This window comes from Anser anser (assembly GCF_964211835.1).
Source record: "Anser anser genome assembly, chromosome: 25".
NCBI classification, from domain to species: Eukaryota; Metazoa; Chordata; class Aves; order Anseriformes; family Anatidae; genus Anser; species Anser anser.
Window position 1 is genome coordinate 6021476 of NC_139746.1, and position 25817 is coordinate 6047292.

Genomic DNA, 25817 nt, shown 5'->3' on the forward strand with positions numbered 1-25817 from the left:
GCATCTGGACTGATTTCAGTGCTGTGCTGGCATGGAAGTCTTCAGTGCCTTCACATCAGAGCTTCTCTGGGAACATGCTGTTGTATTGCTTCCATTCCAGCCCACACTGGAGATTAACCACCATGCTGGGAAATCCCTGGACAGCTTCTGCAAGTGGCAGAAATCCATTGTGAACAGGAATGGCAACGGGAATGCTATCCCCGAGAATGGCATAGCCAACCACGACACCGCAGTGCTGATCACCAGGTAAGTCTGATCCCAGCCTTGGCAGCGCTCATGGGGGGTGTCTTCTGTGCAGCTGGCCTCTGTCCAAGTGGTTCATCCAAGGTTTCCCTCCCATATGCTCCCCCACGAGCTGGCCTGGCAGTGGCTGGTCCTCAGACTGGCAATGTGCCAGTTCCCTTGCAGAGATGCAGATTGCTGCAGTTCAGATAACCATCCTCCTCCTCCTCCTTTGTCTTCCCACCATCTTCCTTGTGCTCTCAAGGAGCTTAGTTTGCAGCCACGGGTATTTGTGCACCAGCAAATCCATGGAGCACAATGTACAGCAGTGTTTGGTGTTAGTGGGAACCCACCCCAGAGCCCTTGGACATCAAGCATCCTACTGAGAGAGAGAGCCTGATCTGCCTCCACTGTGACGAATGGAGAAGAGGACACAAGTGACACCTGAGCATCATGACAATGATGGAATGTCTGCAGCCAGTACTGGATCTGCCTCACCTCATTTTAGGTGCCTGTGTGAGGGGCTGAGCTCTCTCCTTGGCAGCTGATAGATCACTGTTGAAGTGACTTAATCCCATCTTCCCTGGGAGAAGAGCAGTCCTGTCCTGGAGATGCTTGTCTCTCTCCACTCCTGTACCAACAGTCTGGGGCAGCAGGTTAAGCTGGCTGCTGGATTAGACCTCCTGAGCTGAAAGAAGGTGTCTGAACCTGCACATGCAGGACAAATAATCCCCGTCAGAACAGATAGATGCTTGAGTCTGGAACAGCAGAGGGTACAGAGGGATGGCTGGAAGGGCAGAGGATGATGAAGAGAAAGCTGGAAGGATGAAGCACATAGAGGGGATGGCTGGGAGGATGGAAGGTGCCAGGAAGCTAGCTCTCAGCACTTGGACACCAGCTGCACCCTGGCCACCAGAGAGCCAGCGGTCACATAAACACTGCTTGGGCAGAGGGGCAGCGGCCTGAGGAAGAACCCCAGAGGAAAGATTTGGTTGCGCTATTTTGTTCTCCCTATTAAGTAATGGAGGAAAACCATGCAATGGAAGTGCTGAAGAGGGGAGCCTCCAAGCAGCAGCTGTTTTTGCTGGTGCCATGCTCACACTCCGGTTCCCAGTGGCTGCAGGAGCTGTGTGCGTCCCAGGGAGCCCTTGAGAGCCTTTCAGCGCCGGGGGGGAGCAAACGAAAGGCCTCCTTGGCTCCATCCTCACCCCCCCAGGGCTGCAGCCTCTGCTTTTCCTTCACACGTGCAGGACGCGAACGCCGACTCCGAATTCTTCGGCCTTGCACCAGATGTTCGAGCTAACCCTCAGCAACTCGCCGCCCGGCTGCTTGGACAGCACCGGCACATCCGGCCCCATCGCTAATAAATTCCTGTCTCCCGATAACATCTTGCTGAGCTGCGGGCTTTTTTCTCTTGCAGAGACGTGTCAAATCAGAGCCTCGGAAGGCTTTCACGTATCCGCTTGAAACAAAGCAACAAATGTTTTTCACTCACTCAGTTTCCTGCTGGGGTGAGAGGTTTGGACACTTCCAGAGAGCACCAGGGGCCAAAGGGACATGAGCCATCATCAGGAACATGTTGCACTTAACACGTCGTGTGCTGTCAACTTGCTTCTTCCCTGCTTTTGGCCCCATGGGTCCACTGGGGTGAGTGGTGTCAGAAGGTCCTGCTGCTCCTGCAGGAGTCCCCCAGGCCCACACCACCATCAGCAGCCTTGGTGTCCCAAGCCCAGCTCGTGCTCAGGTTGAAATGCACCTCGTGGTCAAGGAGCAACGCCGGCAACCCAGCTGCTGCCACTGGTCCCCCTGCCTGCTGGCTCCACGTGGATTTGAGTGTAACGTTGCCTCTTTCAACCAAGGCTTTGCAAAGACCCAAATGTTTGAGTCTGAGGACAGGGCAGGTCATGGGGAAGGTATGTAAACAGAGGCAGGGAGAGCATGCAGCTCATCTCCACAGTTAAATGATAATATTCACCCTCTGGCCCAAACGTGTATCTTCTGAAGATGCTGCCAGTGTCCTTTTGCAAGGGTACTGCATTTCAGTTTGGAAGAGGTTTTACTTTGCTGTCCTCGTTTAGCTTTTCCTTGTAGGCAGCTAATGATGTGCAAACAGTCAATTCCTTGATGCAATGGCTGGAAGTGGAGGCCAGGAACAGAGGGAAGAGTCATCTTGAATCAACCCATATTGAATTTGTTTGGAAAATTCTCAGTAAAGAACTAAACTGAAAAAAAATGTAAAAAATCACTTTAGCATTTTAATGAAACTAAAGTGAATTGTGAAATGAAACATTTTCAAATTGAATTTTTTCTTGTTTTAAAAAATAAAATCAAAACTACATATTTGATTGATACGATTTACTGCAACAGACCTAAGTCTACAGACATGAGGCTGGCCCTGTCCACATCATCTGGGGCAGTTCTGTCAGCCTGATGCCTCCCCGAAGAGAAGCGGCTGGCTCACAGGAGTGTGCTGGATGCTCGTGAGCAGTGCTGGACCATCCAGCCAAACCCACAGAGCTTCAAGGCTGGAATGGCGTTGTCCCTGCTGGCTCACTGCGTTTCATCAAAACCGAACCTCTGACCCCATCCAGCGCTGCTCTGTAGTTAAGTGACTAATACGCAGGATCCTTAAAAAAACACAGTGCGTCTCAGCCTGGGGAAAGTGAGCATTGCAAAATATGGAGCAGAGGCATCTCTTACCTGTTACAGTCTGTACTTTCTATTCCAGAAGTGTCATATGAGCCACGTCTGCTGTTTTGTATGTGAAAGCAATAGCAAAACTGAGATGCGTCTGCAAAAGATTTTGGGGTCGCCAAAATTGTGTATGCTCTTAACGCTGCCTTCTCCTTCTCTTTGCAGATACGACATTTGCATCTACAAGAATAAGCCCTGTGGCACCCTGGGTAGGTAGCATTTTGCTGTCACACTCTCATGCAGTGACGGGGGCTGTCTCTTCAGCAGCACTTCTCACCAGCATGTATATCTTCAGGAGTGTGGTGAGGGAGGGCTGTGCCATCCACATTTCCTAATGAGCAGGCGAAGGGGAAGTGCTCGCCCAATGCTACCACGAGCGCCAGCAGCAGAGCCAGGAACAGGCCCACGGTTTCCAGCCTGCTAGGCCATGTAGCCTCCTCTCTTCTGTAAACACTAAAAGCAGCAACCCGGAGAACGGATGGGCTCTGGAAGGCTTCTCCATTATATCGCTGGGTCAGGTCCAGCCTGATGATTAAGAACCACTCGCATCTAGGGCTGGTCCATAGCCTAGTGGAGTATTCCTGGCTTATAAGAGAGAAATAAGACTTTTTTTGTGATGACTATAAAGGGAGTTCTTTATTTAAACTGCTAGACACAGACAGACCCTGCAGCTCTCTCTGGCTGTAGCTCCTAATTTGTCTTGCCCTGGTCTAGACTAAGCAGTCAGGGAGGGATTATTGCTGTGAATCACTGCAGTTAAAAAGGAAAAGTTGGTGGGTCTCTGACCTGGTGCGGCTGCGGTACCTGGGAGAGGTGGAGGCTGGAGGGGCTGTGACAGCTCAACCCATTCCTGTAATGGAGACTGTCTCTTCCCCAGCCCTGAGCAGTGGGGCACAGCCTGTGGTAGTGGGACAGGGTATGGGCAGGGGGTTAGGGGAATCCACTGCCACAATCCCAGCCCTCCTTATCCAGCCCTCCGGATGGAGTTAAGGTGGATTTCTGATTGTGGTGGGTGTCAGCCACAACCAAATGCAGATGCTCAGGCTGGATCCCGGGTTACTCAGTTGTCCAGGCTTCCCTGACAGGGTTTGGATGCCCAAGTGCTGGTGTGACTGATCCCAGGTTCCTGGCAAAACTGTCCCCTGTTCTCCCACCAGCAATGCTGGTTCTGTGACAAGGACTGCTCTTCCTCTGTGCACAGTCTGAGGTTTGGATATGAAATTCACTGAGTTTTGACCCATCTTTAGCATTTTGGAGCCTGTTGTCAGAAGTTTTGTCAGTGCTGAGTGACCATGTACCCATAGTCCATAATACCCATGGCTTCATCCCAAAGGCCAGTGAAACCAGTGTGAAGAAACTTGTTAGGCTGTGTTTGGTGTTAGTGAGCATGAAGTGCATCATTTAGTCCCCCAGTGCGACAGATGCTTTGTGCTGGCCCTATGTGACTTTTCCATCTGGCTTTCCTAGGCCTGGCCCCTGTGGGCGGGATGTGCGAACGAGAAAGAAGCTGCAGCATCAATGAGGACATTGGCCTGGCCACAGCCTTCACCATTGCTCACGAGATTGGCCATACGTGAGTACTGTGCCAGAAGAGTCCCTGGGGGTGGTCATCATGGAGAAAGATTCCTGTTGGTCTGTTGCTGCCATAAGGAGTTATAAAATCCTTCTTGTGGATGATCCTGGTTGTTGAAAACGCACTAACTGATCATCTCTCTAATGCCTCGGTGATGCTTTCTAGGTTTGGCATGAATCATGATGGGGTCGGCAACAGCTGTGGCTCCCGTGGGCAAGAAACAGCCAAACTGATGGCTGCTCACATCACCATGAAGACCAACCCATTTGTATGGTCTACGTGCAGCAGGGATTATATCACCAGCTTCCTGGAGTAAGGAATCCATCTCACCTTGCCCTTCCTTCCACCTCACAACCAGTACACATCTCCAGCCTTTCACAGTCCCTTTTGAGGAGTGGGTAAAGCCAAAGAAAAGCCCCCAAAGCACACAGCCCATGCACCTTCTGTCATGTCTCCCAGCACCTCATCCTGTCCCAAGAGGCATGTGCTTTCTTTCCTTCCCTTAGACTTTCCTGCTAACAATACTAACCCTATTTACTGTGCAGCTGTGAGACCTTTATTTAGGTTCCCTACTTCCAGAAACTTCACAAATAAATCAGTAGCTTCTGGAGGCATTTGGACATTTCTGAAGTTCAGCCAGGAATCACAGGGAAGGTGGGGAAGGAGGATCTGGAGACAGGACTGGTTCTGCACTGTGTATGCAGCTTCTCCAGACATTGAGGAGGAGAGTTTAGAGGTGAACAAGACACTTAAGATTTTTTTTTTTCCAAAGCACGTTCAGGATTCAGGAGAAGGGATTTAGGCTCCTAAGTCCCAAGGTTGTGATGTTGCCACCTTGTCTGGGTCACATCTCTGCAGCCCAGATCTCTTTGTCAAAAGTTCAGGCAGCCCCCAGGGTTTCCATCAAAAACCAAGCAGTCAGGGTCAATTTTGCTGAGGTTTCTGGGAGGATACAGGCACTATGTAACAGAAGGACTAGACAGAACTTTCATTACAATTGGAAGAAGCCAGTGTGTAGGGTCATTATGACAGGAGCAGACACAGGGATGTCTGAATACCAAACCCTTATTGACACAGACCAAAGCTGAGATGTTGCTGTTGTAACACGAGAGGGGCAACAAAGGCAGACCTTCCCGAGGGGCTGCTCTGTGCCCCTCTGTCCTGGAAAGCTTGGCCGGAGCAGTGCAGCTTATCACCAAATTCCACATCCAGCGGCTCATGTTTGGCCGCAGCAAACCCTGCCCTCCTCGCCTTTGACCCCTGGATGCACGGCAAGGCGCGTTGCACGGAGAGCGCCGGGAAAGCGTCGCGGCCGAGGCTGTTGTCCTCGGGTAACCCTGAGGTCTCGGCGGGGCCGTCGGCGGACGGCAAGTTCGTGGCGGCCTCCTCTGCGGTTCGCTCTCGCCGCCCCCGCGTGACGGCACGGCCCGGGGAGCCTCCTCCATGCCTGGGCCGTGGCATGTGTGAGACCCCGGGACATGGGGCCGGGGGAGTGGTGACGGGGGCCGTGATTTAAGGGGAGCTCAGAACAGTGAGGAAGGGGGAGGGAAAGGCCTGTTTCTTGCAAAATTTGGACATTCCTACAAAGCTCTGGCATGCAGGACAGGCTTGGAGAGCAGGGGCTCTCTGTGCTCAGCACCTCCAGCCGCTCTCAGCCAGGGATCCGCAGCTGTATGGTGGGAGAGCAGTGGCTCCACCGCCCCGCAGCCTCTGCAAGCAGCGCGGGGTCCTGGCTCGCACCCACCTGCCTGCTGCCACGTGTGATCTGCCAGACCTGGATCAGGCAGGACAGCTGGTGGCTGGCAATAGCCTGCAAACCTTCAGATTAAACCTTCTAGAGTCGCGTGTGCTGAATGTGCTTCCCAAAGCCCAGCCCCGAGGATGCAGATAGAAAGACTTTAGAGCACTTTCTCAGCACTGATTATGCCCAGAGGTTTTGTTACTGGAGGCCAGTAAAATTATCCCCCAAAACAGTATGAGAGCTCAGAGCCAGGCGTGCTGCTGGTCCTCCACCACTACGCTTTGCCAAAAGCCTTTCCGCGCTCTGATTCTTGTCTCTTTTTTCCAGCTCTGGGATGGGATTATGCCTGAACAACGCTCCTCCCAAGCAAGACTTTATCTACCCAACAGTGGCTCCAGGACAGGCCTACGATGCAGATGAGCAGTGCCGTTTCCAGTACGGAGTTAAATCTCGCCAGTGTAAATACGGGGTAGAGAGCCTTCCTGCTTTACTATCGGTTTCCAGGGGATGGAGGACTGGGGCTGCAAAGGGCCATGGGGCCGTTCCTCTGCTGCCCACATCGCTTTGCAGTCCTGCTTGTAATGAAGGGCACTTTTGCACGTTCCCTGTGAGCTTTTCACCTTGCTTCCCTTTGAGAGAGCAGAGGAGGTCATGCCACGTCCACAAATGTTGGCCACAGCTCAGTTTCCATCAGATTAGTCCCATGGGAAGAGATCTTTTGCCTCTGCCTAATACCTTGGTTGCTGCTGGACCCCAAGGGCTGCAGCTGAAAACCAAGCTGCAGTCCCTGCCCCCAGACTCCTCTGTCGCTGGGCATTTAGTACACACGTATTTTTTGTAAGCCTTACTAGAAGTCATTACACTGCATGCACTGACTTAGGAGGAGAAACTTATTTCTTCCAGGTGAGGCGGGTTGATGTGCTGCAGTATATCTGAGGGACAGCTGTCCACCTAAGCCACCCCCACCACCACACTGCCATCCCCTGATAGCTGAATACAGGAAACCACTGAAAGGAAAGGTTGTTTCAGGAGAAAGTGCCTTCCTGCCTCTCAGCCTGACGTTTTGCTGTATTTAACGAACAGGACGTTGCCAGCTATCTGAGCATAGTGGTAAGGGGGAGGTGTGTGCGCTAAAGGGCTGACTGAACTCCATAAAGCATCCACTTTCCCCTAGAGAAAGCAGAGGATCCAGCAGTGAGATACGTGGGCATCTGTCTTGTCTGATGGGCATGAATGTGTACGTATCCACCCACTGCTGACTGCAGTCAGTGCCCCTCCTCATCTGAACCAGAGGCAGTGGAATGGAAACTTGCCACGTTTACATGCCTGTTTCCCAGCTCATTTTTAATTCGGGTGGGCTCTTCCTGTGTATACACAAGGATCACAAAAGCACAAGATGTCCTTGTGGTGACCCTTCTAGCCCAGCCTGTCATGCATGTCTGGGAGAAGCCCAAAGAGCATAAGGGTTCAAGAGTGTATAAATCTGTGCAAATATGTACATCCACTCGTCCCATGTCCCATATAAATGAACTCGAGGGGGATGGTGCAAACACATTAGCATACCTTTCTTTCCTGGCCTACTCCTTTTCCATGTCAGTACAGAGCAGATTATTAACAAATTCAATGAGGACAAAGTGAACAGATGTAACTGTTGAAGCTGGAAGTCCTTTCTGGTGGTGACACAGTAGAAAAACTACAGGAGCTTTTACTTCCCAATAGTTGTACTGGCTACGCAAGCACAATATGAAGGGATGGATGCCTTCGTAAGCTGGGAGAGACGATCCTTTCCTTGGTTAAAACCAGTTGTAGCTGGGCTTTGGTGACAGAGGTAGGAACCAAAACCCTGTTGCGTTTTGGAACTGAGTTCTGTGGCGCAGACTCGCAGTGTTTTCCTTAAGTTATATCACTCCGTGCTTGCAGCCCCATGAACAAGAGGGAAGCGCAAAACTCCTGGGCTTGTATTTTCACCCCTCTTGGTACCAGCACAGTGGGTTCCCAGTCATTGAATCAGTTCATTCTACAGGGGGTATCAGTTACTGTTCAGAGCACAACCTTGGCCCCCAGTTGGGGCCAAGGAATTCCTTGTTGGAGGGCTGAAGCCAGCCTGAGAGCTGCAATGAACGAGCTGCTACCTGACCGGCAGGGCTGTGGTGGGGTCGTGCTGCTGTGGAGCCAGCCAGCAGCCAGGCAGTCGCTGTGCCAGCACCCGAGAGTGTAGCACAGAACATAGCAGGTTGGCATGCCCTGTCAGCATGGCCAGTGGCCCCAGGGTGCTGGAGCATATGAGCGACAACTGGGACTGTTTGGGCTCTGCTCTCATGGCTCAATGTCATTTATTGACAACGCGAATCTGTTTAATACCTTCAAATATAAGCAAAGTCACAGCAAGCTGCTCTTTCTGTAAAGCAGGAAGTTTTCCAAAGTCTTATTTCAGTAAGATAAGAGCAGGGTGGTGGAAAACAGGCAGGAAACTCAGCTCTGCTTTTTAGCTGCTCCTTTGCAGTTTGCAGGACTTGAAGTCCTCTCTGGCTCATTTAGTGGCAGAGCAGGTTCAAAGGACCTGGGCTTTCTGGTTTAGCAGCTGTGATGAATTTTCAGTCTCGGACACGGACCTAATGTTTGGGCAGGTTTTGAAGTGACTGGTAGACAAGCTGGAGCAGCCATGGGAAGTTTTTTATCTGCTGGTGCTCCGAGAGGTCAGGATGGGCCAGAGCTCAGGATCTGCATCTCAGGAAACCTCTGTGAAGGAGGTCTGGAGTCCCCAGCCCTTCTCACTGCATGGACCCAGCTGCACCCAGGACCTAGCAGAGACAGCAAGCTGAAATGCCCACTTCTGGAGCTGCTCAGGGGCTAGCGCAGTACCTGGCATTGTTCTTACTGTCCTGAAAGCAGCCATGAATCTTCCAGAGGGGTCTTCCTTTTAGCACTATTACGCTGGCTGGAGAGTACGAGAACACAAGGTGGTCTAACCCTGAGTAGCAGTGCGCTCCTGCAGCAGGAGATGGCAGATGTGACATTAGGCCATCTGTGCCATGCTCGCATTCCCCAGGAGCCCCGGCTTCCCTCGGAGGCAGATCTGGATCCACCTGGCAGAGGGATGCTCAGGACAGGCACTGCAGACGGGCCCTTGTGCTCAGCCTCCAGAGTGAAGACCCAGTAAAGGAAAAGTCCCTGAGCCCTGGAGAGGGGACTCACTGCCCCAGTGTGCTGCTGTCCCAGCCTTGCAGCCTCAGCACGGGTGAATCCTAACCTTGGCTCTGTGTCTTTGTCTCTTCCTTCCTCCCTCCCCCTCTCTCCCCCAAAATCTCTCTCTTTGCAGGAAGTCTGCAGTGAGTTATGGTGTCTGAGTAAAAGCAACCGCTGCATAACCAACAGCATCCCTGCTGCAGAGGGGACCATATGCCAAACCAACACCATTGAAAAGGGGGTAAGGACGCCTGGGGCACCGTGGCGAGTTGACGGTGGTTGAATCTCTCATCCAGCAATAACTGTGATTATTGTTTGTACTGACGAGTATGGAGCTGATTCAAGAGCGCCCACCAGACTGTCCTCCCCCTGGCTTCCAGAGCCTGCAGGAACCCCCACCCTCCCCAGCAATGCACAGGGAGCTCGGGTGTGCCAAGGACGCCCAGCACCCCTAATCACACTCAAATAGTGCTAGAAATACAGTACGTAAAGTCCCTGCTCCAGTCAGCTGCTCGGTCTCACCTGGGAGGCACAGTGATGCAGTGTCAGGCAATGGCAAATGCTTTAGGCGAGTGTTTTGTTTACAGGTCTGCTGGGGCCTCCTGGGTGTCCCGAGAAGAGTGATTTTGCCTCAGATTCCTCAGAATGGTTGATAGTTTAGTAATATGTTTTCAGATTTACTTGTGAGAAACTAAGGCTAGGTATTGTTAGACCTTCATTTTTCACATGCAGTTGAGACAGGAAGGTGGGATTTTTCATGGCCATGCATTTTGAAAGAGTTTTGACTTGAAAATCTTTCATCTCTCTTTCCCTGTACCTCTAACCCCCACTTGCACCAGCATAGAGTGAGTGTGAAACTATTAAAACAAAGTATTAATGACTCGCAGTGCCTTTGCAAGCTGTAAATAATAATTGGGACAATGGAGAATCAGGGTTGGGACGTTCACCATAAACTGGACATGTTTTTCCACTAGAGGAAAAACTAATTCCCAAGAAATTCAAGAAAAAATTTAAAATCCTTAAGAAGCTGGAGAAGTTTGTGTGCAGGAAAGCAGATGGCTTTGACGAATGCATTATTCTTTGCAAACAGTTGGCTTAGTTCTACTGGAAATTAGATCGAAAGGGATTAGACAGCTCCTGGGGTTGAATGTCCCTGCTGCTTGAGATTCACTGTATACAATGGCAATTTTTTCTCGAAGTAATTTTTAACTAGCTTTTCCCTCTTTCAAATACCTATTTTTACCCCCACTTACTCTTTTTCTAACCAGGGTTCCTCAAAAGTCATAAGATGAGTGAAGTGAAAGTATTCAGAGCACCCAGGACTCAGAATCTATTCCCATTGAAGATAGGGAATCAGTTTGAACCCCAAGTTACTATCCGTTGCTTCAGTTTATTCTTTTGTATTAATTCATGTTTCAGAAGTGGTTTGATTTGCTTGGGTGATGTAACAAAATGCACTTTTGCTTTAAGTCTCTGCACCTTTGCCAGTGGGAGCTGCTGGCTGGTGGCTCCTGCGTAGCTGCTCCATGCGCCCACCTGCCTGCTGAACCCTCGGACCTCAGCTGCGGCTGGAGCAGCTCTGAGCTCTGCCTTAGCATCCCCCGTTTTAGCTGGGGAGAATGGAGGGAAGGAATAGGTTGCAGAAACCATTGAAGTTATGCAAGATTAAAGGAGAGAGAGGATGAGTTTGTGGTACTCAGACAGCAGGTTCCTGGTCTTGCTGGCTCCTTCCCTGACAAATGTCCTTTGTTTTGGTTTTCTTTTCTCCCTCTCGGTGTGCCCCGAGCCCTATCTGGTCTTGCAGCCAATGCATGCCTTCGTGCTCACTGCAGGAGTGAGAGCTGGGGCAGAGCTGATCGCTGATGCTTTTGGAGGTTGTTTGAGGCTGCCAGGCTCTGCTTGCAGAACCAGCAGTCCCTGCACCTTCAGCCTGGGGCTGTGGCCAGGCCGTCAGGAGGGACCCCAGAAGGGCCGTGCCTGCTGAGCATCTCCTCTGCGCAGGGTCACACCTTTGGAAGCGCGTGGCTGTGCAAGCGGGTCGCCAGCTGGGCGTCCTGTGAGGCCCTGGTTTATTTTTCTCTGCCGACTGCACTACCCGTGGAGAGCCTGGCTTGAAAGGAGCCGGAGAGGCTGTGCCAGTAGCTCCAGGGTGGGTTATCAGGCCCTGGAAGGAGCACACAGCGGTTTCTTCCTTCCTGGGATTATCTCAGCCTCCAAGGCATGGTGTCCGGCATCATGCCCAGAGAACGGCAGCGGGTCTGGCAGTGTCCTTCTCCTTGCATCACTGTTGACTCCAGGGGGTGCAGGATCTGTTCTAGGTCCAAGAGAAATATTTCAGAGGCAAGTCTGCATGAGCATCCCTGCTAACCCCAAGTATGCAGCGCATACATATGGTGACGCTGTGACTCAGACAAGAGGGTGCCCAGGGAGAGGCGAGTGCCCTCTGCAGCAGCAAACTTGGCTCCAAGGCCAGTGCAGCTCAGAGTTCAGATTTTGTGGGATCATCAGATGGCAGCCCTGAACAGCCTCCCACGCCCGATGGAGGCCAGGGAGCTATCTGGGAGTAGGAGAACTCATGCTCAGGGTCTTTGAAGCTCTGTCTCTCCCCAGTGGTGCTACAAGAGGGAATGCGTGCCCTTCGGCACCCGACCAGAAGGTGTGGATGGTGCCTGGGGAGCCTGGTCATCCTGGGGAGAGTGCAGCAGGACGTGCGGTGGAGGCGTATCATCATCCATTCGCCACTGCGACAGCCCGCGGTAGGTGTACGTGGATGCAGCTTTATCGGTGCAGCCCTGCCTTGTACTGGCTGTGTGGCACCACTGCTCAGGTCGATGGGGAAGATGGCAGCCAGGTGCCCAAAAGCCCTGCGCTCAGTTTCAATGTGGGCTGGGGAGGACTGAGTTTGCTGAGTCTCAGCTCCTGTGTGTAAATTTCAGCTCTACCCACATGCTGCTTTCAAAGGCAGCTTGGTGCTGTCACATTTGGCAGTGGGTCTGCAGTGACAGACCCAAAGCTGCTCGGACAGTTCCATTGCACACTTGAAGCTGAGAGTGTGGATTTCTCCAGGCAGGACTGGTCCTCGCAGCAGAGCAGGGAGGGAAAAGCCGTGGTGTTCCCAGAGGGTTGGAGCAGCCAACTGCTACTAGCACTGACTCACTCTCCTGAGCTGCTTTTCTCCTCTCATCCTTGGTTTGTCAGGCCCACGATCGGAGGGAAGTACTGCCTGGGAGAGCGGAAGCGCTACCGGTCCTGTAACACCGACGTGAGTACCGTCAGGATTGCAGAGAGGAGCAGCGGGGGGTGAGCAGGGCTTTGGGAGCCCTGTGCCACAGCAGGGAGGTAGCAATAAGCCCTCTCTGTGTGGCTGTGGGGTGTTAGGTGCTGCTGTGGGACCCAGGGACAAGGCTGTGGGGCCAGGTGGGGGCGAGCTGTGCTCTGTCGGCAGCGATGCCAAGGTGGGAAAAGCTGAGCAGGACGGCGCACGCCTGCTGAGTACCGCCTTCAGAGGGCAGGTGGGTGGTACGGACCTGCAGGGCTTCAGCATCAAAAAGGGGCCCAAAAAGATAACAAGGAAAACACGGAGAGATTGGAGGCTTCCAGCACCGACACGACAGTGGTTGTTTTGTGGTCTGTGAGTGCAAGCCCAGTGGGGTGAGAGCTGCTGATGAAAGACTGTTAATAACACCTGGCTTCCCAGGGGTGGGGCTTCCTCCTCAAGAGGAGAAAGGAGAAAAAACTGTGCTGCAAGGAAGCATAATTAAGCTTTGGACCTGGGAAATGATAGCTTCCATGGGCTGTTAGCAAGGAAAATAGATGCCTCCATAATGCATCTAGCTTTTAAACGATTGCTTGCAAGAGCAAGCATTGCATCTGCAGAGAGGCCAGCTGGGATCCAACAGTTCATGCCATTAGTCTTCAAATAGTGTTTAGCTTTATGAGGAGGATGCTCCTGCCATACTACAGCACTGACCTGTTGTCAGAGCTGGTGTCCATCTCCTTGAAGGGCTGGTGCTAGTCACTGCTGGGAGCCCTGTAGCAGCTCCTGCCCTAGCAGATAAGGCAGCTGCTCTCACCAACATGCTAATCTCTGGCTCTGTGGCTGCAGGACTGCCCACCGGGCTCCCAGGACTTCCGAGAGCTGCAGTGCGCTGAGTTTGATAATGTCCCTTTCCGAGGGAAGTACTACACCTGGAAGACATACCGGGGAGGTGAGTGCTGCAAGGTCTGGTGCTGCACAGAGCATCATTTGGCTGCAAGGCTGGGCCAGAATCATGCAGGGCTTTGACTCCCCTGCTCTCTGCATGGACAAGTCTGGTGGTCCAAGTGGTCTGGTGGGCAGCTAGTCACCCTGTGGCTCCAGGTCCTGCAGGCTGCGTCCCTGTGGTGTGCTGCCTCCCCTTCACACGACTGTGGATTGACAGGCCCCTCTTCCACTGCAGGGCCATGGCTGTCCTGCCGTGCCCCTGCCCTTTATCACTCAGCTCTGTGCAGTTTGCTCTTTAACTTCTTTGTTCTGCCAGAACCAATTCCAGCAGCATTGGAGATGTTTAGCTTCTTTCCTGGAGTCTGACTAGTTCTTAATTACTGAGCGAGCAAACACAAAAACAAGAAAAGGGAGTTGTTAAAGCAATGCAAAGTGCCACTGTGTTTTGTCCAGGACTCTTTTCCCTGGTAGTGTCTGGTACCCAGTGGGGGAGGAAAGGGGCAGCCCTCCCTGCACCAGGTAAAGCTTCAGCTTCCAAACGAGCAGAAGGGATCTGAACCGGGGGATCCTGCAGAGAGCAGCGCTCCCCTCTTCCGAGGTCAGTCCTTGTGTGTCCTGCAAAGTGTCTAGCAAGGAGAGGGGGCGGGAGGAGGCCTCTGTGGCCGAAATCTCTTAATAATGAGAAAGAACAGTGCGTCTCCTTCATGTAGTTAATGAACTTGACTGGGGAAATCCTTCACAGCTGTGTAAATAAGCACACCTCCCAGTGGGGCTCCTGCAGCCGGAGCAGATGTGCTGAGGCTGCAGGGGATGGATCAATAAAAATGTAATAAAATTGCAAAGCAGTAAGTCACACAAAGACCCCAATGGATGCCAAGGTGGAAGATAGCCCCGCAGGCTGGATCTGCCCTTGCTTGGACCTCTCTCATCCCCAGTGGTCTGAGTACCGGCCTGAGCCCAGGGGACAGCTGGACAGTTGCATGTTGGCCTTTGTATTTGAATCTGGTCCTGACCGATTTCTGCTTTGGCTCTCAAATAAGCCCCTTCCTCTGTCTGCCTCCTCTCCTATAAAATAAGGTGTGAAACCTGTCCTCTTCTCAGGAGGCTGTGAGTGTTGGTGTGTCCACGTCTTGAAGGGATCTGGGAGTTCCCTGTGTCAGCTATCCAGATTGGCTTTGCGTAATGGTCACAAGGGACTATGTTATTTGGCACTGAAATTTCATTTATTTGGTGTCAAAGGGTATCAGTGTCTTCCCCTGCAGTGGCACAGGGGGGAAACCTGAAGCACTAGGCAGGAAAGTGATGTGTCCCCATTCACACAAGTAAAGGGGCTGGAACTGGCAGCTCCTCAGACTGGTTGGGGGGGGGGGGGGGTCAAGTGCCAGCTCCCAGCTTTCATAGACAGATGTGCCCTGACCCCCACCTGCCTGGCAGACCCCTGTCAGCGTTAGCAGCATCAGCTCTTGGTGTGGGCTGTCCACGCTGGGCCCTCAGGTCAGCTGGGACTGTGGCGGCATTAAAGGACATTAAAGCACTGTCACCCCTCCCAACAGATTTCTTTGCCCAAGTCTGAGTGATCTGGCAGGACTTCGCAGCACAGGCACTCATCTGCCTTCCAGCTGGTAGTGACTGTGCTCTGCAGGTTGCTTTTGAGCCTGTGTCCCAGTGCCAGGAGACGTTCACCGCTCTGGCTGAGCCTCTTCCCCCTGCTGAGCTTGGCCACTGCCTTCAGCGCTGCACCCTCCAGCCACCCCATCGCCAAAAGGCGCGGTGGTGCAAGGGTGCCCGCGCCATCCACCCATCAGAGCCACCAGACTCCAGCCCCACGGCGATGTCCCTTGCTAGATGGGAAACCTCCCAAGCACACAGCACCCACACCCTGCAGCTGGGAGGGGAGGAGGGCACCAGTCCCCTGGGGAATTTGGGAAGGGATGAAGCCACCCGCTGGAAGCCTGGCGCCAGCCGCCGGGTCACTGGCACGCTGAGGTTAGGTTTTGCGTGGGGCCAGTACCGGCGTGTTTTCCTGGCGGTGATTTATAACGGCCCTGGAGCCCAGACCCCAGGAGCAAAAGACAGCCCCAGTGAGAAGTGCTGAGCTCAGCCTTTCGGAGCCCAGCAGTCAGCAGATACCTCGTGGAATGCAGCTTTAATTGTTTGTTTATTTTGTTTCATTCGCTTAGTTATTCATTTTGCTCTTGGCGGATGCAAGAGCCAAGGGAGAGAGAAATGGCTCATGGGGCTGGGAGAGGGATGGGGAGGAGCAGGGGCTCACAGAAAACAGGAGATTGCTCATTATAAATTGTAATGCACTTTAATTCTTCTGTGGGACAGGGCAGGCAGGAGGAACAAAACATCCTCTGAGGCACAGCGTAGCAGGTAGAGGACAGTACCCGCAGCAGACCCGGCTCTTACTGACCTCACACTGCTCATCCCAAAACCAAGGAGCACACTGAGAAGTGCCCAGGGGTTTCGCCTACCTGGGGGCAGCAGGCTGGGATTTGTACAGAGCTTGTGGCAGATCGTGTGCTGTTCAGGGCTGTATGGTTGGGTGAGCAGCTTATTCCTCAGTTGCCAGTGAATTTGTAACTTTTGCTGGGCACACTGAGGGGGTCCCAGTTGCTTTCTGGAAGTAGGCTCTTCGCCCGCAGGGCACCCACCTCTGCACAGATGGCTCGGGCACTGCAGAGCCTGCGCATCTGCTGCTGAACGCCTGTGGAGGCTTGCGCTGAGGACCAGCTTGTGCTCTGTGGATGCTGCAGGCATGTGGCTCGTGCTGTTAACCCTGCCGGTGATGTTTTACACCCGAGGCCTGGCAGGTCAGACCTGGGGCTCAGGCGTGCCGTGGCAGACGGCCGTGAGTTCTCAGGGCCGTGCCTGCTGCTCTGGCCCTCTTGGTGGCTCTGGTGCTCCCTCGGAGGCAGGGGAGAGCCCAGGGTGCTGCAGAGCGTTTGGCTCTCCAAAGGAAGGGTTGATGGAGCACCTTTTCCAGGGGCTTGCCCAGGCATCCTGCTTGACATCATGCCTCCAAGCAGCTGAATTCCCCTCTCGTGTCTCCTTGTGTTCCTCCCTCCCCCAGCTTCACTGTTCCTTCCCCCCAGCTGCATTCGGGTGCTCCCAGGCACAGCTGGGCCACCCCTCCCCTCCATCTGCCCCTTTGATGTGCAATAACGACTTGCAGATTTTGAAGATTTCGGTTGCTACAATTTAGGGGCTTCCCAGCTCTGGCAGGCGGCTTGTGTCTGCAGCCGGTGCCTGCAGGAGCAAACCGCCAGGACTTGCTCTCTGCCAGGGTCCTGCAGGCTGTTGGATCTCCTTGGGCTGTTCGCTAAAATCCAATGACAGCAGAGAGGAAACTGCTGTGCTCAGGTCTCTCCTTCCAGTTTCCTTCCTCCATAACCAGTCCTGCTTCCAAGCACCGTAAGCCAATATCCAGATACCCAGCTTTTTTGTTCTTTAGCTGGTGCTTTGGCAAAGGCTGCTGTGAAGCAGGTATTTCAGCTGTAACTTGAGCATCCTTCCCCTTCCTCCTCATACTTCTGTCACCTTCTCTGCTGTGAATGGCTCAGTTCCCACCAGTTCTGGACAGAAAGAAATGCTTTCTCTGGCTGTGTCGTGTGGTAGCTGAGAAACTGGACTGGAACTAAGGAGACAGTTCAGTTCTAGCTTTTGGGCTGATCTTAGACAAGTTGCTTTAGAACTGCTGCCTCAATTTCCTTGCCTGTAAAGTGGGCACGAGTGCCACAACAGCCTTCGTAAGGTGCCAGGTGGCCCAGGAGTGACTGATACCACATAAGAGCGGGTCAGACTGTTTCATTCCCCGTCACATAGTTCCCCAGGATGTGCAGAAAGGACAGTGTCTCACCGTGTGTCAGTGTCTGGTTCAAGGGTCGTGCCTTGGTGCTGATCACTGTGAGGATGTCTGGGTACCTCCATGAGTCCCTCCTCATGGCGGGGACGTCCTCCTGGGCACCTGGAGCTGAGCAGCCGGGCCAGGTGCAGGATGAGGCCATGGGGAGACCGAGAGCAAGGTCTGTCTCTCCACATCCTTTCTCTTTCTCCTCGGTGGCATCATTTAAACCTCCACCTCTTCCCTAGGGGGTGTGAAAGCCTGTTCCCTCAACTGCTTGGCTGAGGGCTTCAACTTCTACACGGAGAGAGCCGCAGCCGTGGTGGATGGGACGCCGTGCCGGCAGGACTCCAACGACATCTGTGTCAATGGGGAGTGCAAGGTGCAGCCGGGCTTTGGGATGGGCTTGAGGCAAGGGCAGAGCCGGCATGGGTAGAGGCAGCGTGGGCATGCCTCTGCTCTGCATGTGTCCGCAGACCGGGGCATGCCAGGGCAATGGAGGGGAGCGAAACAGAGCCCAGGGAGTTCCCTGGTCCTGGGACACTGCAGCTCGGGTGTGGGAGGACAGGGCCCCTCCAGGTTCACTAATCCCCCGCTGCTCCTTCTTCCAGCATGTGGGCTGTGACCGTGTCCTGGGCTCTGATGCGAAGGAGGACAAGTGCCGTGTATGCGGGGGAGACGGCAGTTCCTGCGAGACCGTCGAGGGCGTCTTCAACCAGTCCCTGCCGGAGGGAGGTAGGGAGCAGCAGCCCTGCCAGCACAACCAGTGTCACCCGTCCTGGGGCCCCTCCCCACTAGGGGCATCTTGGCTTCAGTGCTCCTAGGGACACACAGGACAGGCAGAGACATCCCAGGGAACCAGCCCAAAGGGTAGGACCAGGCTGAAAGCAGGGAGCATATCGCCCTTCGCTGACCAAGCCATATCGCAGCCACCGCTGGCACAAAGCGCCAAGTTCCTGCCCTCCTCCCCGTTCTGTTTAACTGTGATGGGTGGCTAAGCAAACACCTTGGCACTGCCAGTACCTTGTTTAATGTTTTAACCCCCATGTAACGGGATGGCACATACTCCCATCTAGTGCAGAATGGGGTTGGCGGTGGGCTCAGAGGCTCAACATCGCTTTTCACCGCCCCGTGGTGTCTCGCAGGTTACGAGGAGGTGATCCAGATTCCCAAGGGTTCTGTCCACATTGACATCCGGGAGCTGAACCTCTCCATCAACTACCTAGGTGAGAAGGGGTTGAGGGACGTTGAAATCCCAGCCAGAGACTCTTGGCCTGCCCTTTGCCCTGCTGTTAGCGGGGTATGAGAAAGGCCCAGAACAGAAAACCTCCTGCTTCAGCAGGGGATGGGGCTAGGGGTCCCAGCGTGGTGTGGGCGTAGAGTAGGGCAGCAGGTTTTGCTGGCAGGGCCGCCTGTGGTACGCACAGCCCCGTCTCACCATGGCTCTGCCTCTGTCCTGCACTCACTGTTCAGCAGCGTAACCCTGAGCAAACCTCACACCCCGCTGTTCCTGGCGCTGCCTGCGGCTCCTTGGCATTCCCCCCTCCGCCAGCATGTTGGGCTGGGGATTAAAAATAGACCTGCTCACATTTTCCTTGGGCTTAATTTTCCAGCCAGACTCTGGCTCACTGTTTTTCTAACAGGCTTTTTTCTTTCCCCTTGTCTTCCCTTTCTGTCGTCCATGCGATGGGCAGCGATTGCGGAGGGGTGGGCAGGGAGCTCGCTCGGGTGCCTCTGTGGCAGCTCTCCAGGATCAGGAGCCAGTGGGAGGTGGCAGCGGGGCTGTCCTGGCAGCGTTCCTCCAGGCTGACTCTTTCTGCTGTGTTCAGGGATACTCTGGGTAAACTGGGGACTCCTCATGGCTGTCCAAGTTGGATTTCTGTGCACTGGAGGCACAGATCAAGCTCGTGGCTCTTTCTACTGCTGCCACCAGTGTCTCCCATTGCAGGAGCTGTCCCTGTACCCCAGGTGGGACGGGAAGGTGCATCTTCCATCCTCATCAGTCCCAAACACCCTCCCTGCCCCAGAGCATCATGGCAGTGTCAGCCAGTGAGGGCAGGGGTGGCACGGATGTGGACGGTGCTGGTGGCGCAGCACGAGCAGGGCGAGCGTGGGAATGGGAGTGGGAGCGGGTGAGGGCGAGAGCCGATCTCCCTCTAGTGACTCCCATCAGCAACCGCAGCCAGGCAGCTGGGGACCGGCCTCTTCCAGTAGCCCCGGCAGCCAAGATCCAGTTTGCACAGCTGGATTCGAGCCTGGCTTTGTGGCCAGCAGCTCGTCGTGCTGCCAGGTGTCCCCACCGCCGCAGCTGGCTCAGCTCCCTGCAGCATCGTCCTTCCGCAGGGTGGTGACGGGGAGGCTGAGACCAAGGGGACGAGTGCATCGGTCCCCTCTCTGCTTGTGACTTTCTCCATGACCTTGACTCAGGCATCTGTTTTCTTTGCCCCACCTATTCCTGCCCTGTAAAGTGAGGCCGAGGATATTTCCCCTCCCACATAACAGTGCTCTGAGCCCAGCAGATGAGGAGCCTGTGGCCAACGCTGGACATGGGCACATGTTCAGCCTTTCTGCTGACCCTTCCTCCCCTGTCCTGGCAGCACTGAGAGGGGAGGGCGGCGAGTACTACATCAACGGGAAGCTCTCCATTGACCCGCCACGACGCTTCGACATCGCAGGCACCACATTCCACTATAGAAGGTCCCCAGACGAGCCTGAGTCCCTGGAGGCCTTGGGACCCACCAATGTCACCCTCTTTGTCATGGTTGGTAACAGCACGTTTCTGCATACTCCCACCAGGCCTTGTCTGGGCTAGAGACGCCTTGTGGTGACTGCATGGGAATTAGAGCTAACCAGCCTCTGTCCTCACTGCCCAGAGTAAAAGGGGCACGGAGACCGGAGGTAAATTGCCCTAAATTCCCAAGTCTCCCTCCCTTGATCTGCCAGGCTTTGGAACAGTTCATTTTGTAAGTGCGCAGGAGCTTGTCCTTTGATAATGTCACCTTCATGGCTGCACCATTGTCACCACTGGTGGCTGTCACGTCAGTGCTAGAAGGGACTGGAAAGGGGAGGGGAGAGATTTCAGCTGCCCTGCATTTCACAGAAAGCACTGGGGTCATGGCACACATCCATGCAGCCTCAGCCATGCTGCACTCAGCGGCACTGATCCCTCGGCCGTGCCTTTCCCTGCAGGTCCTCGTGCGGACAGAGCTGCAGGGGATCCGGTACAAGTTCAACGCACCCATCAGCAGGGATGCCTCCAACCAGTACTCGTGGCACTACACCCCATGGACCAAATGCTCAGTGCTGTGTGCAGGAGGTGAGGTTTGACCGCGTGTCAGCTGAGGAGGGATGCGGGAGGGATGTTTCTCTGGATCCCGTGGGCTGTTACAAGGGTTGGCACCATTTCTCATGGCTGTTGGAGAGCCTGGCTGCAAGAGACCGAGCCAGCATTCAGAAGGAGAGAGAGAGGCGGTTTGAAAGGCCTAATAATGTTTCCTGTTTAAAACTAAGGGCCCTGACCTGCTCTTGTTCTAGGCCTCAGCTGAGGCCGATGTTTCCGTCTCTTCTGCTAGCTGTTCCCCCCAGGGCTGCCTGGAAAGCCTCGCAAGACAAAGGTTAGGTCGGGTTTTTTTGAGGGTGAGATCCCAGGAACCCTTCGATCCTCTGCAAGCCCTGCTGAGCCCTGCCCTGGCTGGTGAGCCTTCACCCCACCCAGCCCTCTCAGAGACATGAGAGGCCAAGGAGGCCTTGGTTGTGAATAGAGAAGCAGGTTCACGCCTGACAAGGTGCAGTGACAAGTGGCAGTGCTGTCATGTGCTTTTGCGGGAGCAGAGCCATGGGGTTTATAGCAGCAGCCCAGCTCAGCACCAGCCTCAGCCTTGCTCTCACCCCCTTGCCTTCTTTTTCTCGGCAGGCAGCCAGATCCAGTCCGTCGTATGCAGGAAACTCTCCGATAGCTCAACTGTCTCCAACCATTTCTGCAGCTCTGAAACCAAAATGCCAGAGCGGCAGAGGCCATGCAACACCGAGCCATGCCCCCCGGCGTGAGTACCGCAGCTTGGAGCAGGTGGAGGGAGCACGGGGAGAAGATCTGGTGTGGAAGAGGGTGAAATTCCCCCCTCTGCCAGTCTCAAGTCAAGAGTCCCCTGCTAAAGTCCCTAGGGGTGACACTGCCTGGGGCAGCTCTACTGGGGGTGCATTTGTCTCCCTCGTGTCCCTTGCAAGCTTTGCTTTTCTCCCTGTCCCCAGCTGGGTGATTGGGAACTGGTCCGAATGTAGCCGAAGCTGCAACGAGGGTGTCCGCACGCGCAGTGTCTTCTGCAAGCGTAAGATCTCTCCCACTGAGGAGAAGACCTTGGATGATGCCTCCTGCACCCAGCCACGGCCAAAGATGCTTGAGCCTTGCAATAACCAGACGTGCCCTCCAGAGTGGGTCGCCCTGGACTGGTCTGAGGTACGTGCTCATCTGCTGCCCTCATCTCTCTGAGGATGTTGGTCTGTAGGACAGTGTCAGGCACTAGGACAGAGCGCTGGTAATGTCACACATGGAGAGTGCAACGTGGGGAGGTGTCCTCTTACAGCTCAGGAGATGGGCGAGACAGGAGCCCTGGTGGGGAGAGCCGATGCTGCCTGTCCCTGCTCTTCGCCGCGTGTCTTGTGACTGCCTGTCTCCTCTCTGCAGTGCACCCCCAGCTGCGGGCCAGGTTTCCGCCACCGCATCGTGCTCTGCAAGAGCGGCGACCACAGCACAACGCTGCCGACCTCCCAGTGTCCCGAGGGCTCCAAGCCCCCCACCAGCATGAGGTGCAACCTGCGGCGCTGCCCACCCCCACGCTGGGTGACTGGCGAGTGGGGAGAGGTACGGACGCTCTTACCCCTGGGCTTACTGCGGGACAAGGCTCGGTTCCCCAACGGCCTCAAATCCCAGTGCACACAAGCTTCTTACCCACAAGCTGCTGGCTCTTGGTGGGGTGGCTGTCACTGTGTTAGTGTGACGTAGGGCTGTCCCTACAGCTCCCAGCCCTGCTGGCTCTCAGCCTGCTGGAGGGATGCCCTGAGCCTCACGTTTGCAGAATGTGCCATAAATTTCTGATCAGCCCCTGCTGGTCGGCAGTGGCCTCTCTCCTCCAGCCTCATCCCCTGAGGGAGGCTGAGAACTGCAGCTGCTCTGCAGCAAAAAAGGTAAATACAGGTTTAAAAAAAAAAAAAAGTAAAGGGGCCAGGTGCTGTCCCTACAGAGCACTTGGGCCTTTACTTTTTCTGGAAACCTGCCTGACTTCCTTACACTCCTTTAGATCTAGGACTTCAAACCTCTCTGCTACCCAACAAGCAGGGGTGTCATGCCGGGACAGTGGGGCTGGACGGGTGCCCACCCCCTCGGTCACAACGTAGGGACTGTACAACATCTGGCAGGGATGGAAGGAGCCCGGGGAAGGCTCCGTGATCCCAGGTCATGGAGAGCGTTTGCTCCATGGGCACATGGACATGGCAGCAGCCAAGTCAGGACTGGGCACAGCTGGGCACAGACAGCGTATGTGCAGCCTCAGGGACGCCTGGTGGTCACCACAATCTCGACCATCCCTACTTGGCTGTGTCTCTGCGGGACACGGCTCGTCCCTGTGCACCTTTGGGCTGCGGTGATGGGCTGGGATGGCTGGAAGCGGGGCCACCATCGGTCTGCCCAGCACGGTGCCCACAGCAGGGCGGTGCAGGAAGTCCTCCCTCGCACTGCAGGAGGTGGAGGAGGGCTGCCAAGGGCTGGTGATTTAGGGCTGGATTGGAGACCCTGGAGTCTCGGACCAACCTTCTGGGGAGCAGGGCTGGAGCTCTCAGCTGTGTCGGTGCTGTGGGAAGGGACGATTGCATCAAGCACTTTTTGCATCTCCTGAGCCCTGCTGTGCCCTCTTCCCCCACGCTATTGCAGCCACTGCAGCTGGGTGTTGTGTTGTTTCCCGGCAGTGCTCTGCGCAGTGCGGCCTTGGCCAGCAGAGGCGATCCGTCCAGTGCCTGGCTCACACCGGGCAGCCGTCTGGCGACTGCCTGGAAACCCTGCAGCCTCCTGGCATGCAGCAGTGCGAGACCAAGTGCGAGTCAGGACCCACGGACAACCCTGAAGGTAAGGGAGGCAGCGGGATTGGGGGGAGGCGCTGAGCCCTTCCAGCGTCTGGGACCACAAGGGGCAGCGGCAGTGCAGCCAGCACAGCCTGCGCTGGGCTCTAGCTGTGGGTTAAGGCTTTTGGGGGCAGACCTGATGCTGTCCCCTGTGGTCCATGGCCAAACCAGTGCACTGTGACCGTGATAAATGAAGTAACTGCACCTTTGCAAAGGTAAGCTTTTAGTAGTGAGGCTCTCGGTAGCTGTTTCTTCAGTACCAACACATCCTGCTCCTCTGTGGCAAACGGCCCCCAGGAGCTGGGCATCGGGGTGCCACAGGAGGGCCTCGAAGGGGACTGGCTAAAAGCCTGCCCTGGAGCTCCTCACCCTAGGCACAGCTCTAACTCCGCTTCCTTCTGTCACCCATCTAGAGTGCAAGGATGTGAACAAGGTGGCCTACTGCCCGCTTGTCCTGAAGTTCAAGTTCTGCAGCCGGACGTACTTCCGACAGATGTGCTGTAAAACATGCCAGGGGCACTAGGAACATGGTGACCCTGTGGGAAAACTGGAAGGCAAGAGCTGCGCCGAAGGGCCGCCGAGCCGGGCTCTTCCTCTCGCCCCGGGAACCTTCCCTGGGTCCAACACAGACACTGGTCGTGCTTCCGGTGGGAGCCGGCGTCACCCCACCTGTCCCCCAAAGACACGCACCCTTCGCCCCCGAGCATCCCAATGGCAGATCCCAGTTAAACCACTGCCGGCTACTGCAGAGACCATGGCCAAGCGCGAGAGGAGCCGGTCACCATGGTGGGAGAGGGAGAAGCTGGGCAGAGCGCGGCAGCAGGGACATTACTTGAAATTCTGATACTGTTATTTATTTAGTAGCGGACCCAGGTCCTGCAGGCGCCGAGGCGGTACCGCTCGCCCTGCTCCTGCCTCATCCTACTCTGCTTCACGTCCCGAGGGCAGCGCAAGCCATCCCTGGGTGCCGCTGCCTTTCCCAGGGGAGACAGAGAGGAGTTTTCAGGTGCCATGGGTGATGTGATGAGCGTGGTTTGTAGCCATCAGCTTCTGGATGATGGACGAAGACAAGCTGCCATGGGGAGTGGGGTGGGAGCAGGGATGTTTGCTACATTTGCATCCTGTCACCTTGGGACCTGCAGCAGGTGATGGAGAACAGGTCACTCAGTGAGTAGAGCGGTGACACCAGTTTAACTGGGAGAGGGAGTTACTCAAACTCCCTTCACAACCTACTTTGATTGGGGCGTCCCTGTTTTTTTCCTAAAAGCCCTTATTGCTATTATGACTGTTTTTCCTTTTGAAAACACCTCAAAGCTTGAGCTGAGGTCAGGGCCGAGGCATGCTCGGGGTCACACAGTCACTTACAGGGTGTTGAGGCTGTGCCGGGCTGCAGGAAGCAAAGCCAGGGAGGATGCTGGAGGAGAACTGTCCTGGTCACAGCATCCCCACTGCCAAGCCATGAATTGGGACCAGTCTGTGCCTGGTCCTGGCTGGGCCCTCCCCAGGGAATGCCACGGCCTCCAAGGGTGCTCTGCCTCCAAGGGTGCTTTGTCTCCAAGGGTGCTCTGCCTCCTATGGTGCTCTGCCTCCAAGGGTGCTCTGCCTCCAAAGGCAGCCTCGCTGCGTGCAGCTGTGGCCTCAGGGTACCAGTCGCAGTGCCATGCCACTGCCCCCAGGAGACCTCCAGTGATGGGAAAAGAGCAGGCTTGACATTCCTCCAGGTCACCTCCTGGCCAGATCTGGGCCAACACACATCTCCAATGGGCCACCGCAGCCTGCTGGAGGAGACCTGAATTTGCAATGTACTAAGCATGTGCTTTTTGTTACTATTATTATTTTTGGGCCTTTCTGCATCACAAAGAGGAGAAACCTTGTCCCAGGCCAGGTTCTGTTCCCTTTGGGGGTCATCCTCAGGGTGCGGGGTCAAGATCAGCCCTCTTTTCCCAGAGCAAGCCTCTCCGCCCTGCCAGCCCTGATGTGTTACTCTACCGTCTGTATTTTTACCCGCTCATCAGCCGATTGCAGCTTCTCTGGTGCTCAGCAAATCCCCTTTGGCTGGCAAGCGGGCATGAATTTGTCTTCCTTCCCAGTGCAATGCTCCATTCTGACATTTTGGGAGGGGGTGTTTTCACCTTTTTATATAGATATATATAATGAAAAAATGTTTAAAATACTAACTCTAAGGAGGAGCGACGTAACGGCATGATTTATAATAAAGGAGTAGCTACGATCCCAGGCG

The 25817-nt window shown here is 54.7% G+C and overlaps 1 protein-coding gene across 8 annotated transcripts in view; it reads left to right on the forward strand.

The window, feature by feature from the left end:
• Nucleotides 1–25817, forward strand: part of ADAMTS10 (ADAM metallopeptidase with thrombospondin type 1 motif 10) — a 72848-nt gene extending 47031 nt beyond the window's left edge. For all 8 annotated transcript variants that reach the window (XM_083810649.1, XM_083810652.1, XM_083810648.1 and 5 more), the window contains 19 exons: nt 101–246; nt 3082–3125; nt 4384–4489; nt 4655–4801; nt 6558–6699; nt 9550–9657; nt 12027–12172; nt 12615–12678; nt 13522–13624; nt 17716–17849; nt 18079–18202; nt 18613–18693; nt 20065–20228; nt 20657–20783; nt 21381–21510; nt 21716–21920; nt 22149–22325; nt 23426–23582; nt 23992–25817. In XM_083810649.1, coding sequence (XP_083666775.1) covers nt 101–246; nt 3082–3125; nt 4384–4489; nt 4655–4801; nt 6558–6699; nt 9550–9657; nt 12027–12172; nt 12615–12678; nt 13522–13624; nt 17716–17849; nt 18079–18202; nt 18613–18693; nt 20065–20228; nt 20657–20783; nt 21381–21510; nt 21716–21920; nt 22149–22325; nt 23426–23582; nt 23992–24101 — 2415 coding nt within the window. In that variant the 3' untranslated portion in view covers nt 24102–25817. The remainder of the gene's footprint in view (nt 1–100; nt 247–3081; nt 3126–4383; nt 4490–4654; nt 4802–6557; nt 6700–9549; nt 9658–12026; nt 12173–12614; nt 12679–13521; nt 13625–17715; nt 17850–18078; nt 18203–18612; nt 18694–20064; nt 20229–20656; nt 20784–21380; nt 21511–21715; nt 21921–22148; nt 22326–23425; nt 23583–23991) is intronic.